Here is a 25,551-nt window from a genome sequence, read left to right as displayed (position 1 = left end):
CCTCTTTCCCTCCATGCCTCCTCCTCTCTCTCCTTCTTCACTTCCAACACCCCACAGTTTAGAGCCTGACCCTCCTTCAGTCCAGAAAGATCTTTCTCCCACCATCTTGCGCACTCCCCTTCTAGCCCCACCAGCCCCATCCGAGAAGACCCCAGCAGCCCCGGATGCTCTAGGCAGACTCTGGGGATTGCACAGGGGCTTCCCTCCAGCCTCCTGGATGGGCTCCCACCCTAGACTGCTAGAGAAATGTGCTGGTTTTCTCTGGAAACATCTTGCTCCTTCCAGTTCTCAAGTCCAGAGTGACCTCCTCCACCCTCTCCCTTCTGTGCAAGCTCGGCCACTCCACTCACCACACTCATTACTCACAGACGACACTTCCCTTCTGGGAGACCCTAGCCTGTCCTTGTTTTCTGGACACTTCTCTCTGAATTCGCTTCCTCCATTAAGGAGGCAGGTGAGTCCGCTACACCAGTTCACACCTTCTCCTCAGAGATTTAATGGCTTCCAAGAAAAAGCAATCATCTGAGAGGCCACAGCCTCAGGGACAAGTTACTCGAGGTTTCAACCCAGTACGTGGAAGCTTGCAGAGTGAAGGGAACTAGGAAGCCAGGTGTCGCAGGGGCGTGAGAGGTGGACAAGTCCACCCACGGAGGGCGCTTCTGCTTCCTTCTTGGCCGGATCTGAGGCAAAGTTGCAAGTCCTGCTGAGAAATCAGCCCAGTGTGATCCTTGGGTAGACCATCTGGGCTCATTTATGCCAAGTCAAAGCTACAATCTGCTCCCCCAATTCCCACAAACCATCCCAGCACTTCTGAGAAGGACACAAATCTCTTCCAAGGTGACTGGGGGGGGGGATTTTAACAGCAAAAGGTATGCTATTTAAAAACAGGAGGGTCCCTGATGTAATTTAGATCTGTCGTCTTTGCAAAATGAGGCAAAATAAAAAAGGGACGTGCTTTGGTGCTGGAGGGCTCATCAGAACAAGGAGGGGGAGGCTGGAGTGGTCTTGCTCACAAACAATACAGAAAAATATCCTACACATTAATATAAGAATCACGGGCATTCTGGACGGGTCAAGGCGAGGTCCCGACTTTAGGGAGTAAATCCTTTCACAGTGGGAATGAGAAAGGAATCCTACCTACCGGCCATTGTCCCCACCCTCCTGCACAGGCCATCTGCCTGTCACAGCTCAGCTCACCTGGAGCCAAGGTCTGAGTGTCAGGTGGTCCATATCAGAGTGGACAGATGCCAGGGGCCTGGGATCCTAGGCTACGGGGTGTCTCTGGAGCATGCCCACACCTGGGGGACAGCCCTGCAGCCTCCAGTGTGGTGACATGGCCGGTGGGGACCAGGAGACCCGGTTCCAGGCAGGAGGTCAGTGGGAGGGAAACGGGGTGTCTCTGCCAGCCGAAGTACCCCTTTAGACATGGCACACACTCCCCAATTCCAGAAGTGCAGCAAGGAGACCTCCCAGCTTCTGCACTCGCTCCAGACAGCACAAGACCTTTGGTGACCCCTCTTCCCCCCGCCTGCCCCACTTTAACACTGTGTCACCTGCTGTGTGACCCACGTTCTCCTGGATACGCTGTCTGCTCTCAGTAGCCCCAAATGCTGACCCCCCCCATCCTCTGTGCCCCATACAACTGTCCCCAAAAGCAGGCAGAAAGGGGGTGACCCAGAGGGCTGGACCCCAGGGACAGGACAAATAGCGCAAGATGTCCAGCCTCCCAGTTCCCCCAGTTTCATGGAGCCCACCTAGAGCCCCTTCCTCCTACAGAGGACAAGGTTTCCATTGCATTCAAACTTTTCACACCCAGAAAGTCCTCAGAGAAAGAGACATAAGCGCCCCCCGCCCCGAACAATCACAGAACGATGCCACTCCCCCTCCTCACCTATGGCTTGGAAAGGGTTGTTTGCTTCTGAATTTTGTCTTCTTGTGTTATTACAGTGCAGCCTTATGGTACTTTCGGTTTCCAGATTTCACCTTTTTTCTCATCCATGTGGGTTTACCCTTTTATTCCACCATGATTTTCATCCTTGTCTTTTTTCTTTACTTGAGCCATTTTCACTTTTCACACATTCTTTTAAGCAGTTCAATTCCCTGGTTCTTACCACTTCATGATCATTTTTTAAATGTCTCTAGATTCTTAATTCTAATGCGTTTCCTTAATTTTTAAAATCCGTTCTGCCTTTCAAAGCTTATCGATTCTTGTTGCTTTTATCCAGCCGCGGAACGGCAGGTGCCAATGCTGGGAGGCAGGAGGAAGTGCATGGGGAGTGCCAGGAAGAGAGGAGGCAGCCAGGGCAGGGGTGCACCACGGGCGGCCCAGGCAAACAGAAGTAAATAAAAAACAGCACCAAGAACTTGCTGTTGAAGAAGCCCTTCAGCCCTAATTATCCTAGACACTTGTCTCTGTGTAGAATAACATGAGAAGTAACTCTCCCATATTCTGCCTCTACTTCAGAAAGGCAGCCAGTTTCTGGTCCAAGGAGCTGCTCTCTAAATACTGGAAGGAAGGAGGAAGGACAGGAAAGTAGTGAAGAAGGAGGGATTCTCTGAGCCCTCTCAGGTGGACAGGCCTCCCCTGGGGGCTGGGAGATTTCACCTCTGTCCCTGGCTGATACCACCACCTGCTCTCCAAACCAGCACCCTCTTCCTCACGCCGCTTCTCAGCAGGTGTCTGGGTGGGACCGCTGGAGAGAGGAAGGGACGCATCACCCCCCGGCCGAGGGAGAAAGGAACGGGGGTGCCATCTCCTTTACTGGCATAGTTCCCCAAGTGATGGGAGGGGACAGAGTGCCCACTGGCCCTCATTGGCTTGTGATATGAGGAAGAAATAAACTAACTTGTTGGATAACACATTTGGGATCAGTTGTCACAGCAATTAGCTGACACTGGCCAGATCGGAAATTGGCACCAGGGGTGTGTCCATCTGTCCTCTGAGCTGGGCCCATCCGAGCAAGGCACAGAGCAGGAGGTAGGGGTGGCAAAAGCAGGGTAGGGAAGGAAGCCACCATCCTCCAGCCTGCCTGTCCCAGGGAAGCACCCCACAAGGGCAGAGATGAGAGGCACAGGGCTGCGGGAGAACTCGTTCTAGGACAATCACCTCATCCACAACAAGAAGCTGTGAGGGCAGTGTCTCTCCAGTCTCCAATGGGTCCAAGAGGGAGACCTGGCTTCTCCAAGCAGAGCCAACACACTATAGCCTTGAAGGAGAAGGGAAAGAAAAGAAGCATTGATTGAGTGCCTACTACATACGTGGCACTGTAGTGGGCACCAGACATAGGCTATACTGAAATCCCCATAAGGAGGTATTACTCATTCCATTTTGCAGAGGTCAAACTGACTGCCCAAGGCCCACACCTCAAGAATGGCCCAGTGAAGACAGGCACCTGCTCTCTGAGACACCCAAGGAGCACCACTCTACGTCCCTTGTGGAGTTGCGGGAGGTCAGTAAGAGGACAGGACCGCTGGCTGACCCATGAGCTGGACCTGGGCAGTGGCAGCCACACACTCCTCCCCATTCTTAAAATGTACACTCTGCCCATGTCCCCACGGTGGGAGCCATTATCAAGGACACAGCATTGGGAGAGCAATGCAGTGTTGAGGCTATCTGGATGGTATACATGTTAAGGCCTCTATATAAGATATTTAAGATTCTGGGGGACATCTGTGTGTCTCGTGACACCTGAGAACAGCCTCATACAGAAGTTCCTTTAGTAAACCTGCCACTACCGATCTAGAGCAGTCTCCCTCTTTCTTTGGTCTCTCTGGCCTCCAAATAGGACCCAGTTTGCAAACCAACACATGGGAAATGGGGGGTCACCCGTGGAGGCACACATCCTGCCTACGCCTGCCAGCCTGCACAAGGCACTCATGCACAAACAGGAGGCTCCAGCCCTCGAAGCACAGAGAGGAGAGAGACACATCAAATGGAAAACCCCATGTATTACAGAAATGCAAGGTGTGTTGGTGCCTACCCTATTCCCATTTCTCTGCATTCAGTGATGAGTTCATCTCTGCATTTGGCAAAACTTCCACCTGACAAAGCACTCTCCTATCTGGTATCCCACATGTATAGATCATTTCTATACTGCTCAGATGACCACTTCTACTCGTACATTGACCACTAGGCCTCTCATGGTAATCTGAAGATTGAAGCTGCCCCCACTTCAGACCTCCACCCTATTTCCAGTCAGGCTGCCTGCTCCCCTCTACTCCTTCATCCCTGATCCACTCCCTGCTCACCCTAGAACACAGTCCTGCCAGAGGGGAGGCCAGGGGTCTGGTGGGCTCCCAGGGAACCATAGCACTGTGCTCAGTAGCATGGTCAAAGCATGCTCAGGTGACCTACTGCAAGCCAAGTAAACCCACCCCACCTGGCTATCTGCCCGTCAGGCTCTTAAAACACAGCAGCGGGGACTTCCAACCTCCTTACCCAGGAGCCAGCCACAGGTGTCCCTTCCCGCGGAGTGACAAGTCAAAGGAAGGTGAAAGCAAAAATCTGTAGTCATGGGCCTGTAATCACCCAGGCGCGTGAGATAACCCCCCGCAGGCATATCCTGGTACCTGGTTACGTCTACCCTTTCTATGTCCTTCCTCTCCACATGGCTCTTAGTGGAGTCAGGGGGATGGATAACCTCACAACTCTTACCTGAACCAGGAATGGGGCAGGGAGTGGAGTGGCACTGGAGGGCCATCTGTTTGAGAAGTAGGTGGCTAGGAGCTTGGGCAGAAGATCTTGAGAGGGGGCGCCTGGGTGGCTCAGTGGGTTAAAGCCTCTGCCTTCGGCTCAGGTAACGGTCCCAGGGTCCTGGGATCGAGCCCCGCATCGGGCTCTCTGCTCAGCGGGGAGCCTGCTTCCTCCTCTCTCTCTGCCTGCCTCTCTGCCTGCTTGTGATCTCTGTCTGTCAAATAAATAAATAAAATGTTTTAAATTAAAAAAAAAAGAGAGAGAGAGAGAAGAAGATCTCGAGAGGAGCTAGACAAGAAGGAGCCCCTCTGCCTGTTACTGCAACTTCCTCCTCTGGGCCAGCTGGGCTTCCCGGTTTTCCCAGCTTTTGAAGTAGCAAATCCATTACGTCACAGTTAAGGGACAAGGCAAAAAATAAAATAGCTAGATTTATTAATACACACACACACTTGATCCTTGAACCCAGAGGCAAGGAGGTCGAAGCCTGTCAGCCCCACTGGACTAAGGATGAAGAAGAGTCTCAGAGACATGATGCGACTTTCCACGTTCACCAGAAGGGAAATGTGAGCCAGTTCTCAGACCCCCAGCACCACGTCTCTCTCATGGAGGCATCCTTTCAGTCTAAGGCCAGAGAGGGACTCTGCGCTTCCCCTCCACCATGACAGAGACATAAGCGCCACCCAGCACCAATGGAAGCCACCACACCACGTGCCTCCTTCCCAGCCACACCACCCCCAGGCCTGAGAGCATTGGGGGTGGCTGGCCCTTTAAGGGATGAAGGAGCCGCACTAACTCTAGAGTTGGAGACTTACTGATATGGCTGTACTGAGAACAAGTACCAAGAGTGTACTCTCCAGTCGCCCCCAATTTCTAGGGCCATAAACTTGGCATGTCAGCAGACTGAGTGAGGCCTTCAAACATTTCTAAACTTTACTTTCTTATTCACAAAAACAGGCAGCCAGGAACAGGCCAGAGTTCAAAGATTTTATTTTGGGGATACCTGGGTGGCTCAGTCAGCTAAGCACTGCCTTCAGCTCAGGTCATGATCCCAGAGTCCTGGGATGGAGCCCTGAGTCAGGCCCTCTGCTCAGTAAGAAGTCTGCTTACCCCTCTCCCTCTGTGAACTCACTCTCACTCTCTCTTTTTTGCTCTTGCTCAAATAAAATCTTTCAAAAAAATAAAGATTTTTTTCAAAAAATATTTATCCTGGTTACTGAGGGTTTGGATGTTCCCTTAAACTGTGCACACAAGATGAATGCCTCACTCTCCCCACCCTAGTCCTATCCCTGTGCCTTTCCTTCCCCACAAACTGGAACTCTGGTCCGTGAGAAGTCTTAGAGACACGGGAGGAAGGGAACAATGGGCCACAGGCTCTTTCCTTGCTAATCCAGGGCTGTTGGGACTTAGTCCAGACCTGCTCACCTAGGGTGACCTGGGAGATCCTGCTGCCCTGGCATGGGTTTCGGGGTCAGTGATGGCAGGCTGCTGAACATCACCCCAGCCCTCATGTCTGTGTACCAGCTTATGGAGACTTGGAGCCCTGGCCCTCTGTTTAATGGACTAGAGGAGACAGAGCCACACACCAGTAACCCACGGGCCAGACAAGGCCTGGCAGGCAGGGTAAAGGCGGGGACCTGGAGGAGGTGGCCTGGAGATGTGTTTAGATGAAAAGAAGGACACGGGAGAAATGAGGATGATAATGATTATTGCACGCTTCCAGAGGGCTGTCTCATTAATAATGCTCAGTGACCTTAACAGGTATGTGGTATCATCCCCACTGACCAGATGAATAAACTGAGGCAAGAAGAGGGTGAAGAGTTTGCCCCAGGCCAGAGATGGAGCTTAAATTCAGATCCATCTACCTCAGATGCTCTGCCAGACTACTTCAGGAAAAAAAAAGATCAGCTCTATCTGACCTGGAAACAATTCTGGAAAATCTGGGTGGCAGGAGATGAAGAAACCGGGTACAGAGGATACGGTGTCCAACTCCTTCACTTAACTTTGGCAAGTTCTGAACTTTGCCCAGTCTCCATTCCCAACCTCCCCCAAAACTGCGCACTGACCAGTAAATACGGTAAAATATTAACGACTGTGGAATCTGGGTGCTGGACAAGAGACACTCACTGCACTATGACTTTGCAGTACTTTTACAAATATTCATAATAAATTGGGGGAAAAAAATGTCCCCAGGTCAAAACTGATATATGACCGCATCAGAAAAAGTCCCTGGCATCAAAACAGCAGACTAAAAATAGCTCCGTCAAACAGCTGCACCAACCCTCTCATGGCATTGTGAGAATATAAATTGGTTCAGCCTTTTTGGAGGGTATCCTGAAACATCCATCAAACATTTAAACAAGCCATGTATTTTTAAAAAACTTTTTTTCACACAGAAAAGTTGATTGAATAGAACAAAGAACCCCCATGTACCTTTTATCCTGATTCACCAATTTTTAACATTTGGCCAATTTTTTTTTTCATTCTCTCTTTCTACACATATTTATGGTATAGTAGGATATTACATATTTCATGTATGCTATTGTGTTAGACATTACCTTCCTTATAGTACATACACACACGTTGATTATTTTGCTTGTTTATTTTCCTCCATGAGCCCTCGGAGAGGAGGGTGCATACATCAAGACAGCAAGGGTATTCTCTTCCTTGGCCGCAAAATGGTTCCCACATTTGGAACATTTAACATTGCTATGACACTTCCATATAAGAACCTCTCCCCTGATGTTGGGAGCCCATGGTCAACTGTCAATTGTCCAAATACTGTCCTTTAGAACTTTTTAAAATTTTTTTTCAATACGGGATCTAGTAAAGGATCATGCATTATATTTACTTCTTAGGTCTCCTTTGTTCTTTTAAAATCTGGAATGGCTCCTTTAAATAAATGCTCAAAGGAAGGTTTATTGGGGCACCTGGGTGGCTCAGGGGGATAAGCATCTGCCTTCAGCTCAGGTCATGAGCTTGGGGTCCTGAGATCAAGTCCCACTACTGGCTGCCTGCTCAGTGGGAAGTCTGCTTCTCCCTCCACCCCATCCCCTGCTCCCTCCACCCTCATCCTCCACCCCCCACCCCTGCTTATGTACACTTAGCACTTGCACATGCTCACGCTCTCGCTCTTTCTCTCAAATAAATAAAATCCTAAAAAAAAAAAAAAAAAAGAGGCTGCTTCCCTGACTCAGAAATTGAGAGCCTGGGACTCGACCTAGGTGGATTTGAATTTGGGGCTCTCAGGTGAAGCGCACAGACCACCCACAGAGCATGAGAGCAAAGAAAACAGCTAATGGAAAGCTGGTCCAGAGCACTGCAGGAAGCCTCTTGCTTTCCTCTAGGTGAGTCATCTAAGCAGTGTGACCCCAGCCCCAAGACTCAGGATGGAAGAGTGATGCCGAGCCCTCCCTATAGGAACAGATCCTGGGTTCTCTGGAGCCAAGAGGTCCAAGACAGAAAGGCATACACCATAGAGACAGAGCTCTCTGCCAGGTCCCCACACCAGATGATGCCAGCTTTGGGCAGGACAAGTCTGGTTGGAAGGAAAATCTATGCCCTGCCTCCCCTACTACCGCAAACTCTCCTTTCATTAACATTTGGCAAGGTTCTCCTCTTCTTTCAAAGTTATCCCCTCCTTTAGGAAGCCACCCTGGTTCCCCTAACCTACTCCAAACTCTCTGTCCTCTGACTCCCCACAGCACTGACTGCCTCGTTGTACCTCTGAGCACTCACCTGACCGTAACTGCTACTCCAGGCACCTGCCTTTCCCTGCTAAGTACCTTCCTTTCCTCTCCCGCTGCCAGGCCTCCACTTCTGCTACTTCTTGCATGATGTACTCGCCACCACTCTCCATCTCCATTATGAGAAGCCCAGTTTGCCCCTAAGATTCCTCTAGAAACAGGCCTTACAACAGCATCTCCTCATCTGAACTATCCTCAGGTCTCTCCACCCAGGACCGGGTGTCCCAGTCATGCCTCCACAACCAGATTTTCAAGGCCTCCTCTGTTGTTATTGCTTTGGTTTGAGCTGAGTCCCTGGCTTTATGCTGTGGGGACACCAGCATCAGCCTCTCCCTGAGTGTCCTATGAAGTGTAACAGAGACCCAGTCCCTCCATTCGTCCATCCATCCCTCCATAGTCACCAAGTGTCTTCTGTGTGCCCGGCCCTGGGCTGGATCCTGGGGGACCCTCAGGTAGCCCATACCGCCCACAGCTAGAAGGGTAACAGCACCAACTGCAGCTTCGCTTTTGGGGACAAGAGGGGCTTGTGAGAAGCGATGTGAGGCCGAGCTGAGCACACCAATCCCTGGTGACACCATGGCAGGCCTCAGCATCCTTGTCACGCGTTGCCTCCCCCGCGATTACTGTGATCACCAATCATCACGCAAATCATGACAAGCCTATTGAAGCCCACACATCATCACCAGGGTTGCGAAGCCTGTGGCATCCTGAGTCTGTCACTGAAAGTTCAGAAAGGAGTAGAAAGAACCTTCCTCAGCTTGAATGCAGCACAAACCAGGACAGCTGTGACACCACCCAGGGCTGGAGCGGCAGGAGCGAGGTGAGGAGAAGCCTGGGGTGCCGAGCCCTGAGAGTCTGGCCTAAGCCTGCATATGCTTTCCTGTGTAGGATCAGACCACCTTTCCTAGGATAATCACATTTTTCTTCATTAAAAAATAAGAAGAAGAAGAAAGAGGAGGAGGAGGAGGAGGAAAAAATAATAAGAAAACCCTGGGGAAGCAGGGAATGAGGATTTCTGCTGATTTCTGCTGCCACCATGGACACACAGCTCCCCCTGCCATGCTGGGCAGGGGTGGTGGCACAAGTCCTTCCTTCATACATCCCCAGGAATATGGCAGAGACCCAGAGGTTAGAACTTGGGGATGACATATGGGAAATAAACATGGGGAACACAATCCTGGATCACCCAATGGTTTTCTATGGAGGCTCACCCAGGCCCATAGCAACAGTCCACTCTCCAAAGTCCTGACCCCTGTCTAGGGATGTACTTCATCCCCAATAACTGATAACCATCCTTGTGGAGAAGATCATGGCCCGTCCCAAGCCCCACTCCAGGAATAAGACCCAGCACATAACAACCTATGGTCTTCTCAGCACAACACAGCAACCCAGTCAGGCAGAGGTGGGGTGGCATTTCTCTGTTACCTCCAAACAACCATTCAAGTCAAAAACGGACCTGGAACAGACAACCCAACCACAAAAATGGATAAAAGATCTGAACGTCCCTTTCACCAAAGAGTATATATGACTGGCTAAGAGGCACGTGAGAAGCACATTATTCGTCAATAGAGAAATGTACATGGAAACCACAATGAGATGCCATTATGTCCCCACCAGAACAGTTAAAATTTAAAAGACTGACCACATCAGCTGTCGGTAAGGATGTGGAGCACCTGGGACTCCCACACATGGCTGGTAGGAGTGCAAGGGGCTGCAGCCACTCTGGAAAACAAATTGGTCGTCTCATAAAGTCAGACCTACACTTACCATCTTCTCCAGCAATTCCATTCCTAGGTACTTGCCCAAGAGAAATGCAAACCTATGTTTCATTCTGTGTCCACATGAAGACATGTACTCAACAGTAGCTTTATTCATAAAAGCCCAAAAATAAAAACTAGAAAAAAAAAATGCCCATCAACTGTTGGATGGCTGAACCAAGCATGATGCATTTGTGATGGGATGGTACTTAGCAATAAAAAGGAAGGAACCGGGGCACCTGGGTGGCTCATGGGTTAAGCCTCTGCCTTTGGCTTCAGGTCATGATCTCAGGTGCTGGGATCGAGCCCCATCTCAGGCTCTCTGCTTGGTGGGGAGCCTGCTTCCCCCCCTCTCTCTGCCTGCCTCTCTGCCTACTTGTGATCTCTGTCTGTCAAATAAATAAAATAAAAAATCTTTAAAATTTTTTTTAAAAAGGAAGGAACCCGTGATACACACCAACAATCTCAAACGCATGACGCTAAGTGAAACAAGGCAACATATGCTGTGATTCCATTTACATGAACTTCTAGAGAGCCAGAAATCAGCTCAGTGGTTGCTAGAGGCCAGAGGCAGAGGGAGGGGAAGGATAGTGAAGGGATGGGAGAGCACTGAGAATGGTCTGTATCACGCTGTACAGAGGCCACAGAACCATATTCCTTTGCCAAGTCTCAAGGGATTTATACAATTAAAGCGGGTGAATTTTATTATACATAAATTACAGCTCAAGAAAATTTATTTCTTTAAAAAGAATGGACCCAGGTGGGGATCAAGGTGTGTCTTTGTTGTGATGCACCCTGGGTGATGCACGGAAGTGCTGAATCACTATATCGTCCACCTGAAGCTAATATCACACTGTATGTTAACTAACCAGAACTTAAATAAAAATCTTAAAAAAATTAAGATGAAAATTAAAAAATGGACCGACAGACTCAAGAAATGATTTTCAAATCTGGGAAACTCAGGGCTGACATTCAGAAAGTACAAGCTGACACAGCCATGCTTGTTCAGGTTCTGAAATACTTCCACCCCTACTGGTAAATCCCCACTGCCTGGGGCTTCTGGTTATACCCTTGTCTCCCAGGACCCAACAACTAAAGGTTAATCCCAGCCAGCGGGGGTCCTCCTGGATCAGCCAAGGCAGACACCCGTTCCCAGGTCAGTGACACCCAGGGTAAAAGTTAGACAGAAAAACAGATGGTGCGAAGCAGGGCTGAAACTCAGTTGAGAGCTGGCTACTTTGCTGCCGGGCTTACATCTTTTCGGTCCTGCATTCTGAACAGGGGTGAAAACAGATTCTTGGGGGATAGAGGGAAACAAAAACACTTAGATATTACAATGGTGTAAGGTCCTTCCAAAAGCCCCAGTATATAAACACATGTACAGTGTGTCTGTAGTATTAACATTTCACAGTGTCTGGAGTGCTTAAGAAAATGTCTGCAAAGACTCCGTAGAGCAGCAACAAGAAGAATGGGGCTGAGAAACAGTGGTCTAGATGCAGATCTCCATGGAGAAAGTGATGCTGCAAGGCAGAGCCCCAGCCCACGTGTGGAACTGCCACCTGCTAAGAGGACCTCTGCAGTGCCCCCTGCCCCAGGTCATCGGTAGTCAGGTGACATCCTCAATTGGATATGGGGGTATATGCGCACACTTAGAATGTGCAGGAGGGAGTGGCCACAGGAGCTCCCCTTGATCCTTCTCTCTGCAGGACACATCTTCATGGGAAAGCCAGTTGGTCACTCACTGGCCTCCTCTGAAAGCCAGGAAGCCAGCTCAACTGGCTCAGCAAACTCTCCCCGGGACCCCCCGGGGCCAACATCCAGCTAAGCCCAGGCCATCGAGGTGGCTGCAACGGAGACCACACCACGGTCTGCAGGGACCCGAGTAGAAATCCAAGCACCGCACCCCTTTCCTCCCTGATGTCCTAGCTTTCTGGAACCCGCAATGGCAGAACTGCGTGCGGCACGTTCAGGGTTTTCTGCCGTGTTAAATAATGAAGACAACTTCCAGAGGAGAAGAAAATCAGCCCCGTGGCTGAGTGGCCCGCTATTGTCAAGCTCAGCCGAGCCCGAGACTCCTCGGGAATGGCTGGCTTTGTAGACTTATACATTATGACAATACCATAATTGTTCTTTCAGTCTCTTCCCGATATTTAATAACAACGTGAAGTGGGAGTCGCAAAGGTCAGCCCTAGCACAGAATGAGCTCTGTTCTCATTGTCCTTTTCTGAATAGTGTCTTCCATTTGCCAGGCTGTTCCATGCCCGTGAGCCCTGGCGGCGGAGGCCTGGAGCTGTTACAGAAACAGCACCACCTCCTCAGGGTGGGATATTCTAATTTGCTAAATGGTACAGGGTCACTGTCTGTCTGTATCTTCTGCATAAACACACACACACACATGCAGAAAGACACACACACTTGAGATATTCACGTGGGCACTTACTCTCCAGTTAAGTGAGTACTGAAATGTACTAGGACTGCAGACGAATAGAGCCGTGTAAGTGCACTAAAAAGAATTTCTTTAAACTGATCCTGAAATATCACCACCTAGGTAGCAAGGAGAGGGCGGTGGTCACTCTGCAGGAGGCAGCACATGATGGTGGGCCTGGAAGCCACAGTGCCCTGAGCTCAGGTCTGCCCCTGGCACATTCCAGGTGTCTGCTCCTCTTTGGGGAGGTCATTTGACTTTTCTGAGCCTCAGCTATCAGATCTGTAAAATGGACCTAACTCATGGCCCATCTGAAGAAGACAAGACTCACTTCATTGTTGAGATCTGGGATTCTCTCTCCTCCAAAGGCAGGTATTAAAGGAGAGTCTTCAGGAGCCAACAGGTTCCTGGGGGCACTTGGGCACCAGGGTCGCCTGCAAGCCCACGTGCTCAGTTAAGGTGAGGAGGAACCGCGTTGTAATTCCAAACCCGTGAGCTGTTGTGAGTAAGCACGTTTTGTGTCTGAGCAGGACTCGGTTTCATAATTCAGACACCGTAAAAGAGGGCAACGTAGCCCTGGTGGGTCCGTGTCAGAGAGCAGCTTTGTACCTCATCCTGAGGGTATGATAGTTGCTAAGGAACCATTGAGATGCAAATGAATTGGCAAATACTTAGCAGCAAGATATCAGAAAAGGGTGGGGAGGGGACGCTCTGAACAAGTTAGTCAGGTGAGTGAAAGGAAAATTACTTTCTTCTGATTGGAAAAAGAAAACCATGGGTTTTCATGCAGAGCAGAAGCATTGTGCTACTGTGTTAAAAAAAAAAAAAACGAACTGTTCTTTTTCTGCTTGGCTAGGAGTAGAAGAAAGTTGGAGCCAAGAGCAGGGAACTTGGAAGGGCAAATGGAGTCCTCCTCTGATGTATTCTAAGCAGATTCCTCAAGAGAGGAAGAGACAGCTAACGTATGAGGGGAGAAGTCTACAAAGGACTCTGAAGACCCGCCATCTTTATGCGCGTCTCAGAGCCTTGACAAAAAGTACCCAGAACAAAATATTCTACTGATGTAAAATGGAAATTCCAGGTGAGACTAAGCGTGGATGGATAACGCAGGGAAATGAAGGGAAATGAGCCATCCCATTGTTCCTAAGAGTTGGCATTTCTTTCATTCTTGCTCTCCACTGGGTATCCAATTCAAATGTAATGATCACCTTAAGATGTTCTGATAGCTAGGTCGGAAGCCAGAGAGCTACAGTGAGAGAGAGGGTCCCTCGCACCGTATTTTTTCAACTTGCCCCCAAGAGGAGCCCTTCTTCTTCAGAGCCTGGTTGAGATACCCTTGCCTTAAAATCACTTTGCCTTTAGCCAAACACGCTACTATTTGTCCCCTATTAGATGCTCAGGGATAGAGGGAACATCCTCATCAAGAAAGAAGCCACTTGCCCAGCCATCCTGGGTTGTTACTTTTCTCCATGACCTTCAGTTTCCCCAGCTTTTCCCAGATCTTCCACCGGGACCACCACAGACGGAGCACCACCCCCCCATCAGCCCCTCCTCTACCCATAGTCCCCATCCTTTTCTTTACTGCTCTCCATTACGTCCCATGATTCAGTTCTGCAAGAAGGTTGAATGGGTGTGGCATACCAGCACCCACCCCTGCCTCTTGTCATAGCACCCATGACTTTTTGTGGGGAGCCGGTCCTCATTTCGGGCCATGTGCTTGGGGGGGCTGTCTGGACCAACCCTCTCCCCCCAACTCTAGAGATGGGTAGTGCATGCCTCAAGCCTGGCCATTGCATTATCCCAGTGACAGCCTGATTCCTGAGAGGGGCTTAGGGCCCAAGGAAGGCCAAGGAGACAGAAGTTCCAGGGCTTTTGCTAGGAGGAGTATTTCTGGAAGTGAGCATTTCTCGTTCTGTGGAAGTTTCCAGAGAATGTGCGTTGGAGCTGCCAGTGGCCATAGGACTATCTTGCAGAAGGCCTGTCTGAGGATGAAGTCTACATAAATCATTCTGTCCATTGTCCCTTCAGATCCATTCTCTACCTTTCTCTGTTCTCTCCTGAGCCTCAGGAGACTGACCTTTCTGAACCAGGCTTCCACACCCCCTGCCTTCTTGCTGAGTTCATCCCATGGTAAGTGCTGGCAGGAAGAGAAAATGCAGAGGTGAAGGAGTTCAGGGACTACAGCGTCCCTTCTCCAACCACGCATGATCTGGGCAGCGGCTGAATTCCTCCATCTATGCCCACAGCTCCTGTCAGGGAGCCCTTGCCCATGCTACAGCTCTTGCCAGGCCCCAACAGCCTCACTCCCTTCCCTTACCCTCCCAGCCATGGGGAGTCCTGGCTTCCCACTGTCGCTTGCCCCTAGCTGCATCTCTCCCCTCAGGGAGTCCCTTAACCCTATTCATAATTCTGTAAAGAGTCTCTTCGCTAAACTCACCTCAATCAACCCTTTGAGAGTGCAGTCTGTTTTCTGCCAAGACCCTGGCTGACACAGACACAGAGCTAAGGAATGAGAAAAGGGAGACAGCCTGACACAGCCCTGGGGGCCCTAGACATCCTCATAACCAAAGTCCACTATCCAGTAATAACAAGCACCAGTCATCACCCCTTACCCTTTGCTTTCCTCCATCTTGAGTTGAACATCTCTCTCTACAACCAAAGACATGGCCAATAAAATAGGCAAAACCCTTGATGGAGAGCTGCAGATGTCCACCTTCAGGAGACAGAGAGTAAGAATAATTCAGTCTCGCTTTCTCATTCCTACCCACTCCCATCTCTATCTGACACATTTCTATCCATCCCCCAGGAGCTTCACCCTGGATCAAGAGATCTAGAGTCTCTCTCTCTCACACATACACACAAGCACACACACGCACATACACATGCTCCTTCCCCAAACCCTTCCCACTAGAAGAATGACCTCTCATCTGGTCTCTCCTAGCAGTTGACATATAATTGTTATACCGCATCTGTCACAATCCGTCCTACGTCCTATTATCTGCAGTCCGCATGGCTCTGTCTCCCCCACCAGTCTGTTAATAAGCGGCTCCTTGAAGGAACGGCTATGTCTTCTTTACCTTCAGGTTTTCAGCATCAAGTACAATGCTTCTCATGTAGATGGTCTAGGTGGTCCATAAATGTGTTCCGCATGAGTATTCATGAAACTCATGGCTCCTACGTGAAGCTGTCAGTTCTGTCTCTTTGCTCCCACTTCTCATGTCCCTCTTATAGAATCTGGGCTCTCAGGTCTGGCAGCGGCTCAGCCCTCACTTGGAGACCTGGGATGGGGCTGATCGTCCCTCAAGGGAGCCCATTCTACCTTGGTCCAGCTTGGCTGTAAAGAACACCGTAATCAAGCCAAAAATCTATCTCACATGCCAAGTAAAGCTAAGCCTGTTTGGCAAGCCCAGCCTTCACGTGCTCACAGAGAGAGGCCTTCCCTTCCCCACCTTCTTCCTCATGCCAAGCCATCCAAGCCCACACACATCACTTTCTATCCCAACACCTTGCTTATCCCTTCATAGCACTTTCCTAAAATTCTATTCTATGTCATTTGTCGTCTTCATGACTGTCCCCCCAAGAGCTGGGACACTTCCTGTTCTGGGCATGGAGCCTAGCGCATAGCAGGAAGCTAAGAAGTATGTGTTAGATGTTGAATGAATGACATGCCATCTCTCCTCCCCCTCCCCAGCTTCTCCCTAAGTCCTCTCCCGTCTTCTTCAAACCATTCTTCTTCTGCGACTTCTGCCAGCGTATTTTGGTTATCAATTGTTACGTAACAGACCAACCCAAAACTTGATAGTTTCACATGGTGACAACATCTATTTTATTCACAAATCTGTGATCTGGACAGGACTCAGGGAGGACAGCCTGCCTCTTCCCACTGGGAGTCAGCAGATAGCTGGAAGGATGGGAGTTGCAACCGCCTGAAACCCCCTCGCTCTGACGTCTGGCATTTGGTGCTGGCAGTGGGCTGGGATTTAAGCTGGGGCTGGGGCACTAGAACATCTACACGTGGCCTCTCCGTGGCACCTTGGCTTCCTCACAGTATGGTGGCTGGGTCACAAAGGCAAGCATGCCAGGAGGGAGAGAGAGCCAGGCAGAGGCTGGGATCTTCTATGACCTCAGCTCCAACGTTACGTTACACAGGATCACTTCTGCCCTATTCCGTTCATTACAGTGAATAAGAAGGCCAACCCATATTTCAGGGGAGAGGAGCTGGTCTCATATTTGATAAGAAGGGCATCAAAAATTTACAGAGATGTTTTAAACTGCTGCACGAGACATGATCTCAGGTTTTCACACACTAGACACTTACTGCTGCTACCTCTGTGCCACACGCAGAGGATACCGTGCCCATTAAGATAGAGCCCCACCCTTCAGAGGCTCACAGCTCTGTGGAGTACCCTGCGAAAGCAACACGCAATGGCAGACCAGTGGGGAATGCGCTCCCACAGAGGCAGGTAGAGGCAGCTGTGCAGGGACATCGAGCCACCTAATCCAGCCTGGGGCTGGAAAGAAGTCTTCCAGGAGAAGGTGACTACAGCAGGGAATTCTAAAGAATAAGTTAGGGTTTGCCAAGGAAAGCTCAGCAAGAAATTGCAACTAAAGGTGGAACAGGCAGGCGCAGACCCAGAGGCACAGAGCACCAGAAGCTCCTTTTGGCCTCTGCACAGATGGACAAAAAGAAAACGGGACAATGCCCAGGTGTGTGTACCTGTGTAGTGCGTGTGCACATGTGCCCAGGTGGAGCAGGGGAAAAGAAAGCAGCTGAAGATGCTGCTGCTCAGAAGGACAGGAGGAAAGAATGACCTGGACTGGGAAGGGTCTTGGATTGGTCAGAAGATGCTGGAAGAGATCCACACACGCAGCAGCCAGGATAAACTGAAATACCAAGCTGTGATCTGACACCTAAGTTTGGTCTGATCAATGCCCTACACAGGTCCCTGGGCATCTGCCAAAGCTCACTGGATTTTCTGATGAGGCTGAGGCCCTCTTCCTTGCCCCAAAAGTTATAGTCTATGCTCCTCCATCCAGACCCTTTGGATGCATTGCCAAAGGAGCTGAAAGCATCCCTGGATGTCTCCTCCTCCTCCCTTGCCCAGTGAGGCTCCTCCTCTCTCTCCCCGCTCCTCCAAGCTCACCACCCAGTTCCAGCCTCAGCATCAATGAGAAAGCCAAGGGCAAAGGTCTTACCTTGATGTGTTAGAAAAACAGCAAGAGGAAAACAACAGAATAATTAACTGCAGGGCCGGCTGCTTCTCACAGATAAGGCATTTTCTCTGCTGCCACTGTCCGGTGGAGCTGCCTGCAATTATTCCCAGTCCTACTGCTCAGCCCTTTCTGCAGTCACAGCCCCAAGGGGGACCGGCCACAGGCCAATGAGACTAGCACACTGAGGGGCTGCTCTTCTTCCCATCCTCCCACATACCTCCTTCCATGCTCAAAGCTGATGCTAAATCCCAGGGTCTTCCTACAATGTCATGCTGTCTGCACCTGGCCAGGTGGGTGGGAGCAGCCAGGATTCAAGAAGAAACATAACCCCAAGCAGGACAGGACCCACAGGACAAAAGCCAGGGAGGTCCCCAAAGGTGAGCACTCTCAGCTCCCCCTTCCCCTGGAAGCTGAGCCTGTGAAGGCGGCTCCAGGAGACCCACAGTGGCCTTGCCCCCACACCCCCGCTAACACCCACCACTAAAAGCCAGGCACAGGTGCGGAACTACAACCACCTAAGCAAAAGAGCTCATCAGAGCCAAGAGCTAGATGGACATACAGCAAACAAAAAACCAATAATGACCACAGTGGGGGTCTGATTGTTGGGGAGCACACAGGAAAGACAAAGTGCTTGCAGGAAAAGGCAAACTGGAAGGAAAAGAGGTTTTCTTCCGGCTGGGGGCACAGGGTCGGGGGTGGGGGGACCATTTCCAGAGAGATAAGGAGAGCCTGGCCACAGAAGCCTGAATGTGGAGACCCTAGCACTGTCTGGGACCTTTGACAGCACTTGGCAGGACAGTGAACAGCTGGCGCATAATAGATGCTCGCTGAATTAATTCCTGAATAAGCAACATTAATGGAAAAGGTGCCGACCCGGGAGGCAGAGGCCTGAAGAGTTGTCCCACTTGTCGAAACATCAGTTTGAGTCTTAGCTCTTGAGTCAGTTAACTTAACCTCTCAGAGCTTTGGCTTCCTCACCTATAAAATGGGAGAATGGATGCCTGGATATTAAGGGCATACGCAGGGACCAGCATGTGGTAAATGTACCATGGGCAGGTGGAGTTTAGTTCAGTCCTGGTCCTAGTACCACCAAGATACAGGATTTCTGGAAAAGTTCCTTCCCTTCAGGTCCGACCCCTAGTCTCAGCTCCCCAGAGCTTCTGAGAGCCCCCAGAGGCTAGTGCTAGGCTACAGCCTGGGGCCCCTGCTCCCCTCACGTGCCCCCTCCCCTCCTGGCCACCTGCCTTGCCCATTTCTCTGCTTATTATCACCTCCACTGGGGGATGGAGAAGCAGAGCAAGGAGGTTAAATTCAAATCAGTTACTTTGTCACTTGCTGTCAGGAAGCGGGAGGGGAGAGAGGAGAGCCTCTGGGCCTCAGGTGCAATCTGCAGGCAGAAATGAGTGCTGGTAATTCTCAAGAAATTTCCTACGCGTGTCCACATTGGCCCAGTTCTGCTACAGAGAACTCCAGGGGAACCTTCCATGAGGGGACAGTGCAGCCTCCCTAAGCAGTTGCTAATGGTGTGTCTGGGCTGCTGGGATTTCGCCTGACCCGGAGGAACAGTTTTACAGGTGATGTAAGGGGAAACGGGTCCTTCTTCCTTGCACCCTTCTTCCCCTTTAGCAAATGGCTTGTGCTGAAGCCCTAGTCATCAGCAGGCTCTTAGAGCACGGTGAAGGGCTCCCAGACCTTCAGCTCTGGGCACTCTCTCACAGAGCTGAGGGACACTCCTTGCTGGCTGGGGAGTGACTGAGCGAGATGCCTTCTCGTGGCTGTGGAAGTGAAGCCTTCTCGCTCACTAAGCTGGAGGCAAACTGACAAGCCAGTTGCACTGAGAGACAGCTGACAGATGCTACTACGTGGGACCAGCGGGGACTGTGGTTCCAACGCTGTCTGCACCGCCCACATGGGCCTGGGCCTGCTGCTGGCCCGTGGGAGGGCCCTAGAACAGGGCCTGCTTGTGGAGGGCACCAGGTTGAGCCCCTTCTTGATGCTAGTCAAGCTCACCCTCACTCATCTCTGATGCTCCAAAACGGGGTCATGAGCCACCTCTGCAGTAACTCCACCAGCCTATGAGGAGTCCCACCCCAGCCACAATTACCCAGGGGGTCACCATGGCCCAGACAGTTCTACAGTTGTCTACTCCCCTGCTTCTAACACAGCTTCTACCCCAGGGTTTGCCCCCCACCCCCAACTCCCGCTATCTTCTCTCCCATAATGACCCCTCCTCTAGTCTGAGTCAACAACGAGAAGACTGAGGCACAAGGAGAGAAGAGAGCTAACCCTGTGTCTGGCCGCTCCCTGTGGCTTAGGTCAGGAGGAAAGCATTTTTCCATTAGCAAAGAACCAATGCCAACCCCCCAACCCCTGTGCCCCATCCTCCAGACCTCCCTGGCAAGTGTGTTCCCGTTTCTCCAATCCTCAGAGGAGCGATCAACAAAATCAGCCAGGCAGCTCAGGCATCAGGTGTCAGAGGTCTTTGATGGAGCAGGTGGCCCTGATCAGGCCAGTCAATGCCCCCTCTCCAAGCACAAACACACTCTGACCGAGAGCCCCAACTGTTGCTGAAATTGAAGTGGAAGCCACAGAAGGAGCTGAGGAATTTCTCATGTACTATTTTGCTTTTAAATATGAAATCTCTCCCAGGGTGTTACTTTATTACTATAGTAATTTCCTCAGAAGGGCAGGCATCCAATGCTCTGCTTCCCCACCACCTTTGGAGACATGGAAATCTGATAGAAATATTCAGGTTGCTTAAGTGGCTAGTGCAGAAGAGGGAGACATAAAGGGAGCTCTTCCAAGGAATGCAGACTCCTGAAATCCAGGTGGAGGGATGTGCTCTAGACTGTCAGGTGGAGACAGGTAAGGGTACCGTGTGCCCCATCCACCACCCCGGGATGCATGGGGTGCCCAGGCCCATCTCCTCTAGGGCCACTGGCCTGTAGTCATTTCTTCCTTGGGAGAGCTGGCCAGGGCAGGGAGAGGAGGAAAGACACTCTGTCCTTCTAGATTCTTCTAGATTCTTCTAGTTCTTCTAGATTCCTAATCGGAAGGCATGAGGTGGTTCAGGTCTCCAACAGTGGTGTGTGTGTGTGTGTGTGTGTGTGTGTGCGTGTGTGTGTGTGTGTGTTTAGGGCGGGAGTAAGGGTAGGAGGTGGGAAAAAGGGGCAAGAAGGGAGCTACATGGAGACTGGTGTTCGAGTTGAAGCACTAAGATGATCTCAACACTCATTCTTCTCCCATGATCACCCAAACTTGAAGTGCCCAGTAATCAATGAAGTACCCAATGGCCAATGGCTGATGAGCAGCTGGAATTCTTCCTGTCCCTGGCAGGATATGAACTTTTCTTCATGCAAAACACACAGACTTGATATAGGAAGGTGGATGGTTATGAACATAGACTCCAGAACCTGACCACCTGGGTTCAAATGCACAGCCACTTAACTAGCAGCACGACCCTAGCAAATGACTTAGCTACCCTGTACCTCAGTCTTCTCATCTGAAAAATGGGAGTACGGTTGAGAACAACACCTACCTGATACAGTTGTTGTACCAATTAAGTGAATTAGCTTATGTCAAGCACCTAGAACAACACCTAGTATAAAGCGTTGGCTATTATTGGCAATTCCCAAATATACTGGTGTCAGGCTGCCTGCCTCTGAATCACTGGAGCCCTTGGTTAAAAATGCAGATGTCCAGGCCATTCTGATGTAGCCAGTGCAAAAGGGAGCCAGACTACCCAGGATTTCTGACCGTAGGCTAGCTGAGAACCACCCTCTGAGCAGCGGGGGTTTGCAAGAAGCACCTACATCAGGATCTTCAAGGAGACCAGAAGCCGATTTTCAGAGTCCCTTCAGACCTGAACTTTGAGGGTGAGCACCCAGGAGTCTATAACAAATTGCTTAGTTGCCATGAGGCTTCCTGTAGCCTGAGAACCACTGCCAAGATGATCCTCCCCTCTTCTGGCTTTTAAAATTGCTTCCACCCTTTGCTCACACGGGCACACACTTTGCTCCTGAATCTGAGTGTTAGTAGAACCTCTTAGAGACTAGCTATACATGATACAGTTGATGGTTTTGATTCAATAATAAAAAAGTGTCTTTGACTTTAATAGCACCTTAATTTTAAACAAGTATGGGTATGTTCTCACAACATATATGACCTGTCCAACTTCTAAGGTTGGAACAGACCTTAAAAGCCCTGGAAAGCCTTCTCCCTGCAATGGCACCTCTCTCCCTACAAGCCCGAGCCACTGGCTGGAAATGGGGAAGGGGAGGAAAGGGGTGCTCGTTTTCAGTGCGGGTTTCTCACACCCCGTGTCAACTAGACCCTTCCTTCCTTCTGCCCAGGCAGAGGGTCTCATAGGGGCCTGCCTGTCTGGCCAAGGGTCCCCAGCTGGCCCATGGCTTCCACTGTCCCTTTGTTCCTGCCCTGGCCAGGGCTGAGGACATGCCTGGTCTTAGAGCTGCTGTCCCTGGGCCACAAGGCCCTAGAGCAATTCCACCAGATCCCCCACCACCCAAGGGAAAGAAGACAGACTCGTTAAGGGGCCAAAGGAGCAAAGAGAGGCGCCGCTAGCCACAGCAGAGTTTGGGAGGGATCCACTGTCTGTGTAGGCAGTTCATTGATCCACTTTTCTGATAATTATTCCTCACTCATCACAAACCAAATGACGCTGGCCCCAGCCCAGCCAGGCAGGCGGGAAGGCGGCTCCGTGTGTGAAGAGGAGAAAATGAACCTGCCTGTGTTCCTTGGAGGAGAGATGGGAGTGAATGGTGTGTACTATCCCTGCGCACTGAGCAGGGACGATGGGGCTGCTTTAATATTCTGCTGAATGTGGCGTTTCTTTTAACCCTTGCTGGAGAGATTTCCAGCCTAGAGATTCGGTTACTGGCAAAGTTTCTGGGGCTGTGCGGAGAGAAGGACACAACTCCCACAACGTGAGCCACTCCAGGCGGCCCAGTGACAGGGCCCACATACAGGGTTGGGTGTGCCGGCACAAGGGCACCCTCCCTCGGGCAGCTCCAGCCCAGCACACACAGAGAGCTAACGAAGAAGAGGTCTCAGAAGGAAACTACCCGCATCCAGACACCTGGTGTGTTGCCACACACTTGCTCTCCCAACAGTTTTGCTCGCATGCACGTGCCCTCCTTCATCGATGGAGACCCAGTGCCAAGAGCAGGTTCCCAAAGTGAGCACCCGTCTGCTTTCAGACCCACCCCGCTGGCGGGCGCGAACAGCGGCCGGTAGGACCTGCCGCCCCAGCGCGACAAAGTCCAGCCTTGCCTGGCCCGTTGCTCATGCTCGCTCACCATGGTTCTCTTGTCTGCTTTGGAAGTGTACAGCGCTGTGCTCGTCCCATCTCACCTGCTCCCGCCCTTGCCCCTACGGAAGTCAAACCCGACCGGCCAGCTCTGCTCTGGGGTGTCTGTCTCCCGCGCTCCACCCCGCTCTTGTCCCCGCACGTCCCCAAATGCAACCCCTCCGCACAAAGACCAGCAGCCAGAAGGGCAGCGGGAGGCAGACCAAAAAAAGAAAAAAAAAAAAAAAAAAAGCTCAGAAAAGCAAGTGAGAGCTTTCTAGGCGTTCATCGTCGCACCCCGGGGCCGTCACCAGAACGAACACTGGACGGAGCGGTCTTCCCTACACCGGGAAGGAATCAGCCCCGCCCCGGGATCCCGAATGCCCCAGTTTGGCTGGAGAAGGGCAGCGCTTTCCGGAGGGGTCAGTGGCGCTGGACCACGGTATCCGCGGTGGGGGCGTTTCCCCCGGACAACCGGTAACAGCTTGGCGAGGGACGGGCACCCTGGCCGAAGGACCCTTTAGTTGGCAACGCGGCGCGGGCGCCGGGTCCCTCGGTGGAGTTTCAGCCCGCCAGCTCCCGAGAAGCGCTGCCGCCCGCCGGGCCGCGGCGGCTCACCGCCCCCGACAGTTGCTTTCACCTCGACAACTCCGCTCGGCTCCCGGACCGAGAGCAGCGTTCGCAGGAGGGGTTGCAGCCCGCGCTCTGCAGCGGGGAGCGGGGGCGGGGGAGGCGCGGGGGGCGGGGAGCGGGGCAGGGATTTCCCACAGGGATTCGCGGGCGCAGCCGAGCGCGGGTGCTCCCCGCTGCGCCCCGCGCCGTGCCCGCGGGGCGCGCTGGCCCGGCCGCTGCCCGAGGCTCAGCCAAGGCTAAGTAGCAGGGGGAGTGTCACTGCCCGTCGTCTCCCAACCCGCGAGTCTCCCTTCCCGGGCGAAGGCGATGCCGGGCGAGTTTCGGCCACACACATCACCCACCCACCGCATCCCCGTTCCCAGGCTTAAGAGACGACAAAGGTGTCCGCCTCGCCCCGACTTGACCCAGGAAAGCTGCAGCTCCACAGGCTCCCGGACCACCGAGGGTACGGCAGTGAACTCAGCCCCTCTCAGCAGCCACTTTCGGGGCATCGGGGCAGAGTTCCTCTGGCCTCAGCGCTCGGCGCTAGCCCGCGGAGCCCAGAGTACCGGAGCCCGTGGAGCCGGAGCTGAGGAAAAGAGGAAAAGGAGAGGTGGCACATGGCCACCTACGCGCATCCGTGGCCAGGACAGGAGGGGACCCGATAGGCGTCCGCACTCCAGGGGCTGGAGAGCCCGAGAAGCCCCTTGGTCCCCAAAGCCCGGCGCCCCTGGAGCTTAGGAGCCTGCACCGCAATGCAGCGGGCTCCGCGCTCCCGGAGCCAAGCCGAGGCTGCGGGAGACCCGAGCTGCCCGGGAGCGCTGGGGCGCGGGAGGGCCGGGGGCTCCGCGAACCGGCTGCGGGCGCTGGGAGCCAGCCGGGGGGCGCGCCAGGGGTGCCGCCCCAGCCTCACGCTCCGCCGCGGCCGGGGCTCCCCAACAGCGGTGCCCCCGGGTCGCGGGAGGCGGACGCCTTGAAGCCGCCAGAGCAGCCCGGGGATGCAAGCTCCAGCCGCCAACTTGCTCCGCGGAAGCTACGTTACCTTCCATCGCGGCCACTGCGGATGCCAGGAGGAGCAGCAGCAGGCAATCCGGGGCCATCGCCGGCCGGCGGCCCCCAGGCCGAACCCAAGCAGAGGCGGCCGCGCGGGGAGGGCGCCGCGTCCCGGGGCGCCGCTGCACTCCCCGCCGGTGGCTTCTCCGTATCCTTTCGCGCTCTCGCTGGGACCGGACTCCCCGGAGCGCTGTGTGGGCGTGGGCGGGAGTGTGCGCGCGTGGGGCGGTACGGGCGCGCGTGGGTGTGGGTGTGCATGTGTGTGTGTGTGTTTATGGGAGAGGTGGGTGTGTGCGTGCGCGTGTATGTGAGAGAGAGGGCGAAGGAGTGTGAGCTGGGGAGAGCGCGCGAGTGTGTGTGCGTCCTGGTGTCACATTGCGAGCTATAGCGGAGCCTACGAAAGGACAGAGCCGGCCAGACTGACGGGGGAGGGAGCGGGATCCCCCACCATCAGCTCTCTCTCCACCCCTAACACCTCCTGTCCAATCAAGGAATCAAACCTGCAAAATTCCCCCGTCCAATCAGGCGCGAGCACCTCCTTACACAGGCATTGTTAGTTTAAGAAAAACTTTTGCTTGCTAGGCTGTGCGGGAGGGCTTGGAAGGCGCTAGGAGGGGTCCGGGCTCCCCCTCGTGGTGCTCTCGGAGAAGCGCACGGGCCTGCCCCGCTCCCCTTGCGGGGGCCTAGGGATACTAGTGAAGCAGTCAGTTCAGGCTCATACCCTTCCTTACAGCCCACCGGGACTCGAT

At 52.4% G+C, this 25,551-nt stretch overlaps 1 protein-coding gene across 2 annotated transcripts in view; it reads right to left on the bottom strand.

The window, feature by feature from the left end:
- EPHB1 (EPH receptor B1) overlaps positions 1-25,236 on the bottom strand; it is a 418,928-nt gene extending 393,692 nt beyond the window's left edge. Inside the window, exon 1 of one of the 2 annotated variants that reach the window (XM_059390963.1) lies at positions 24,792-25,236. In XM_059390963.1, the coding sequence (XP_059246946.1) occupies positions 24,792-24,849 (58 nt within the window). In that variant the 5' untranslated portion in view covers positions 24,850-25,236. Of the gene's footprint in view, positions 1-1,891; positions 1,931-24,791 lie in introns of those variants that run through there. The other variant, XM_059390964.1, reaches the window with a different exon arrangement.
- Between the last annotated feature and the right edge of the window lie 315 nt (positions 25,237-25,551).

This window comes from Mustela nigripes, chromosome 2 (genome assembly GCF_022355385.1).
Source record: "Mustela nigripes isolate SB6536 chromosome 2, MUSNIG.SB6536, whole genome shotgun sequence".
Classification (NCBI taxonomy): Eukaryota; Metazoa; Chordata; class Mammalia; order Carnivora; family Mustelidae; genus Mustela; species Mustela nigripes.
This window is presented reverse-complemented; position numbering and strand designations above follow the sequence as displayed.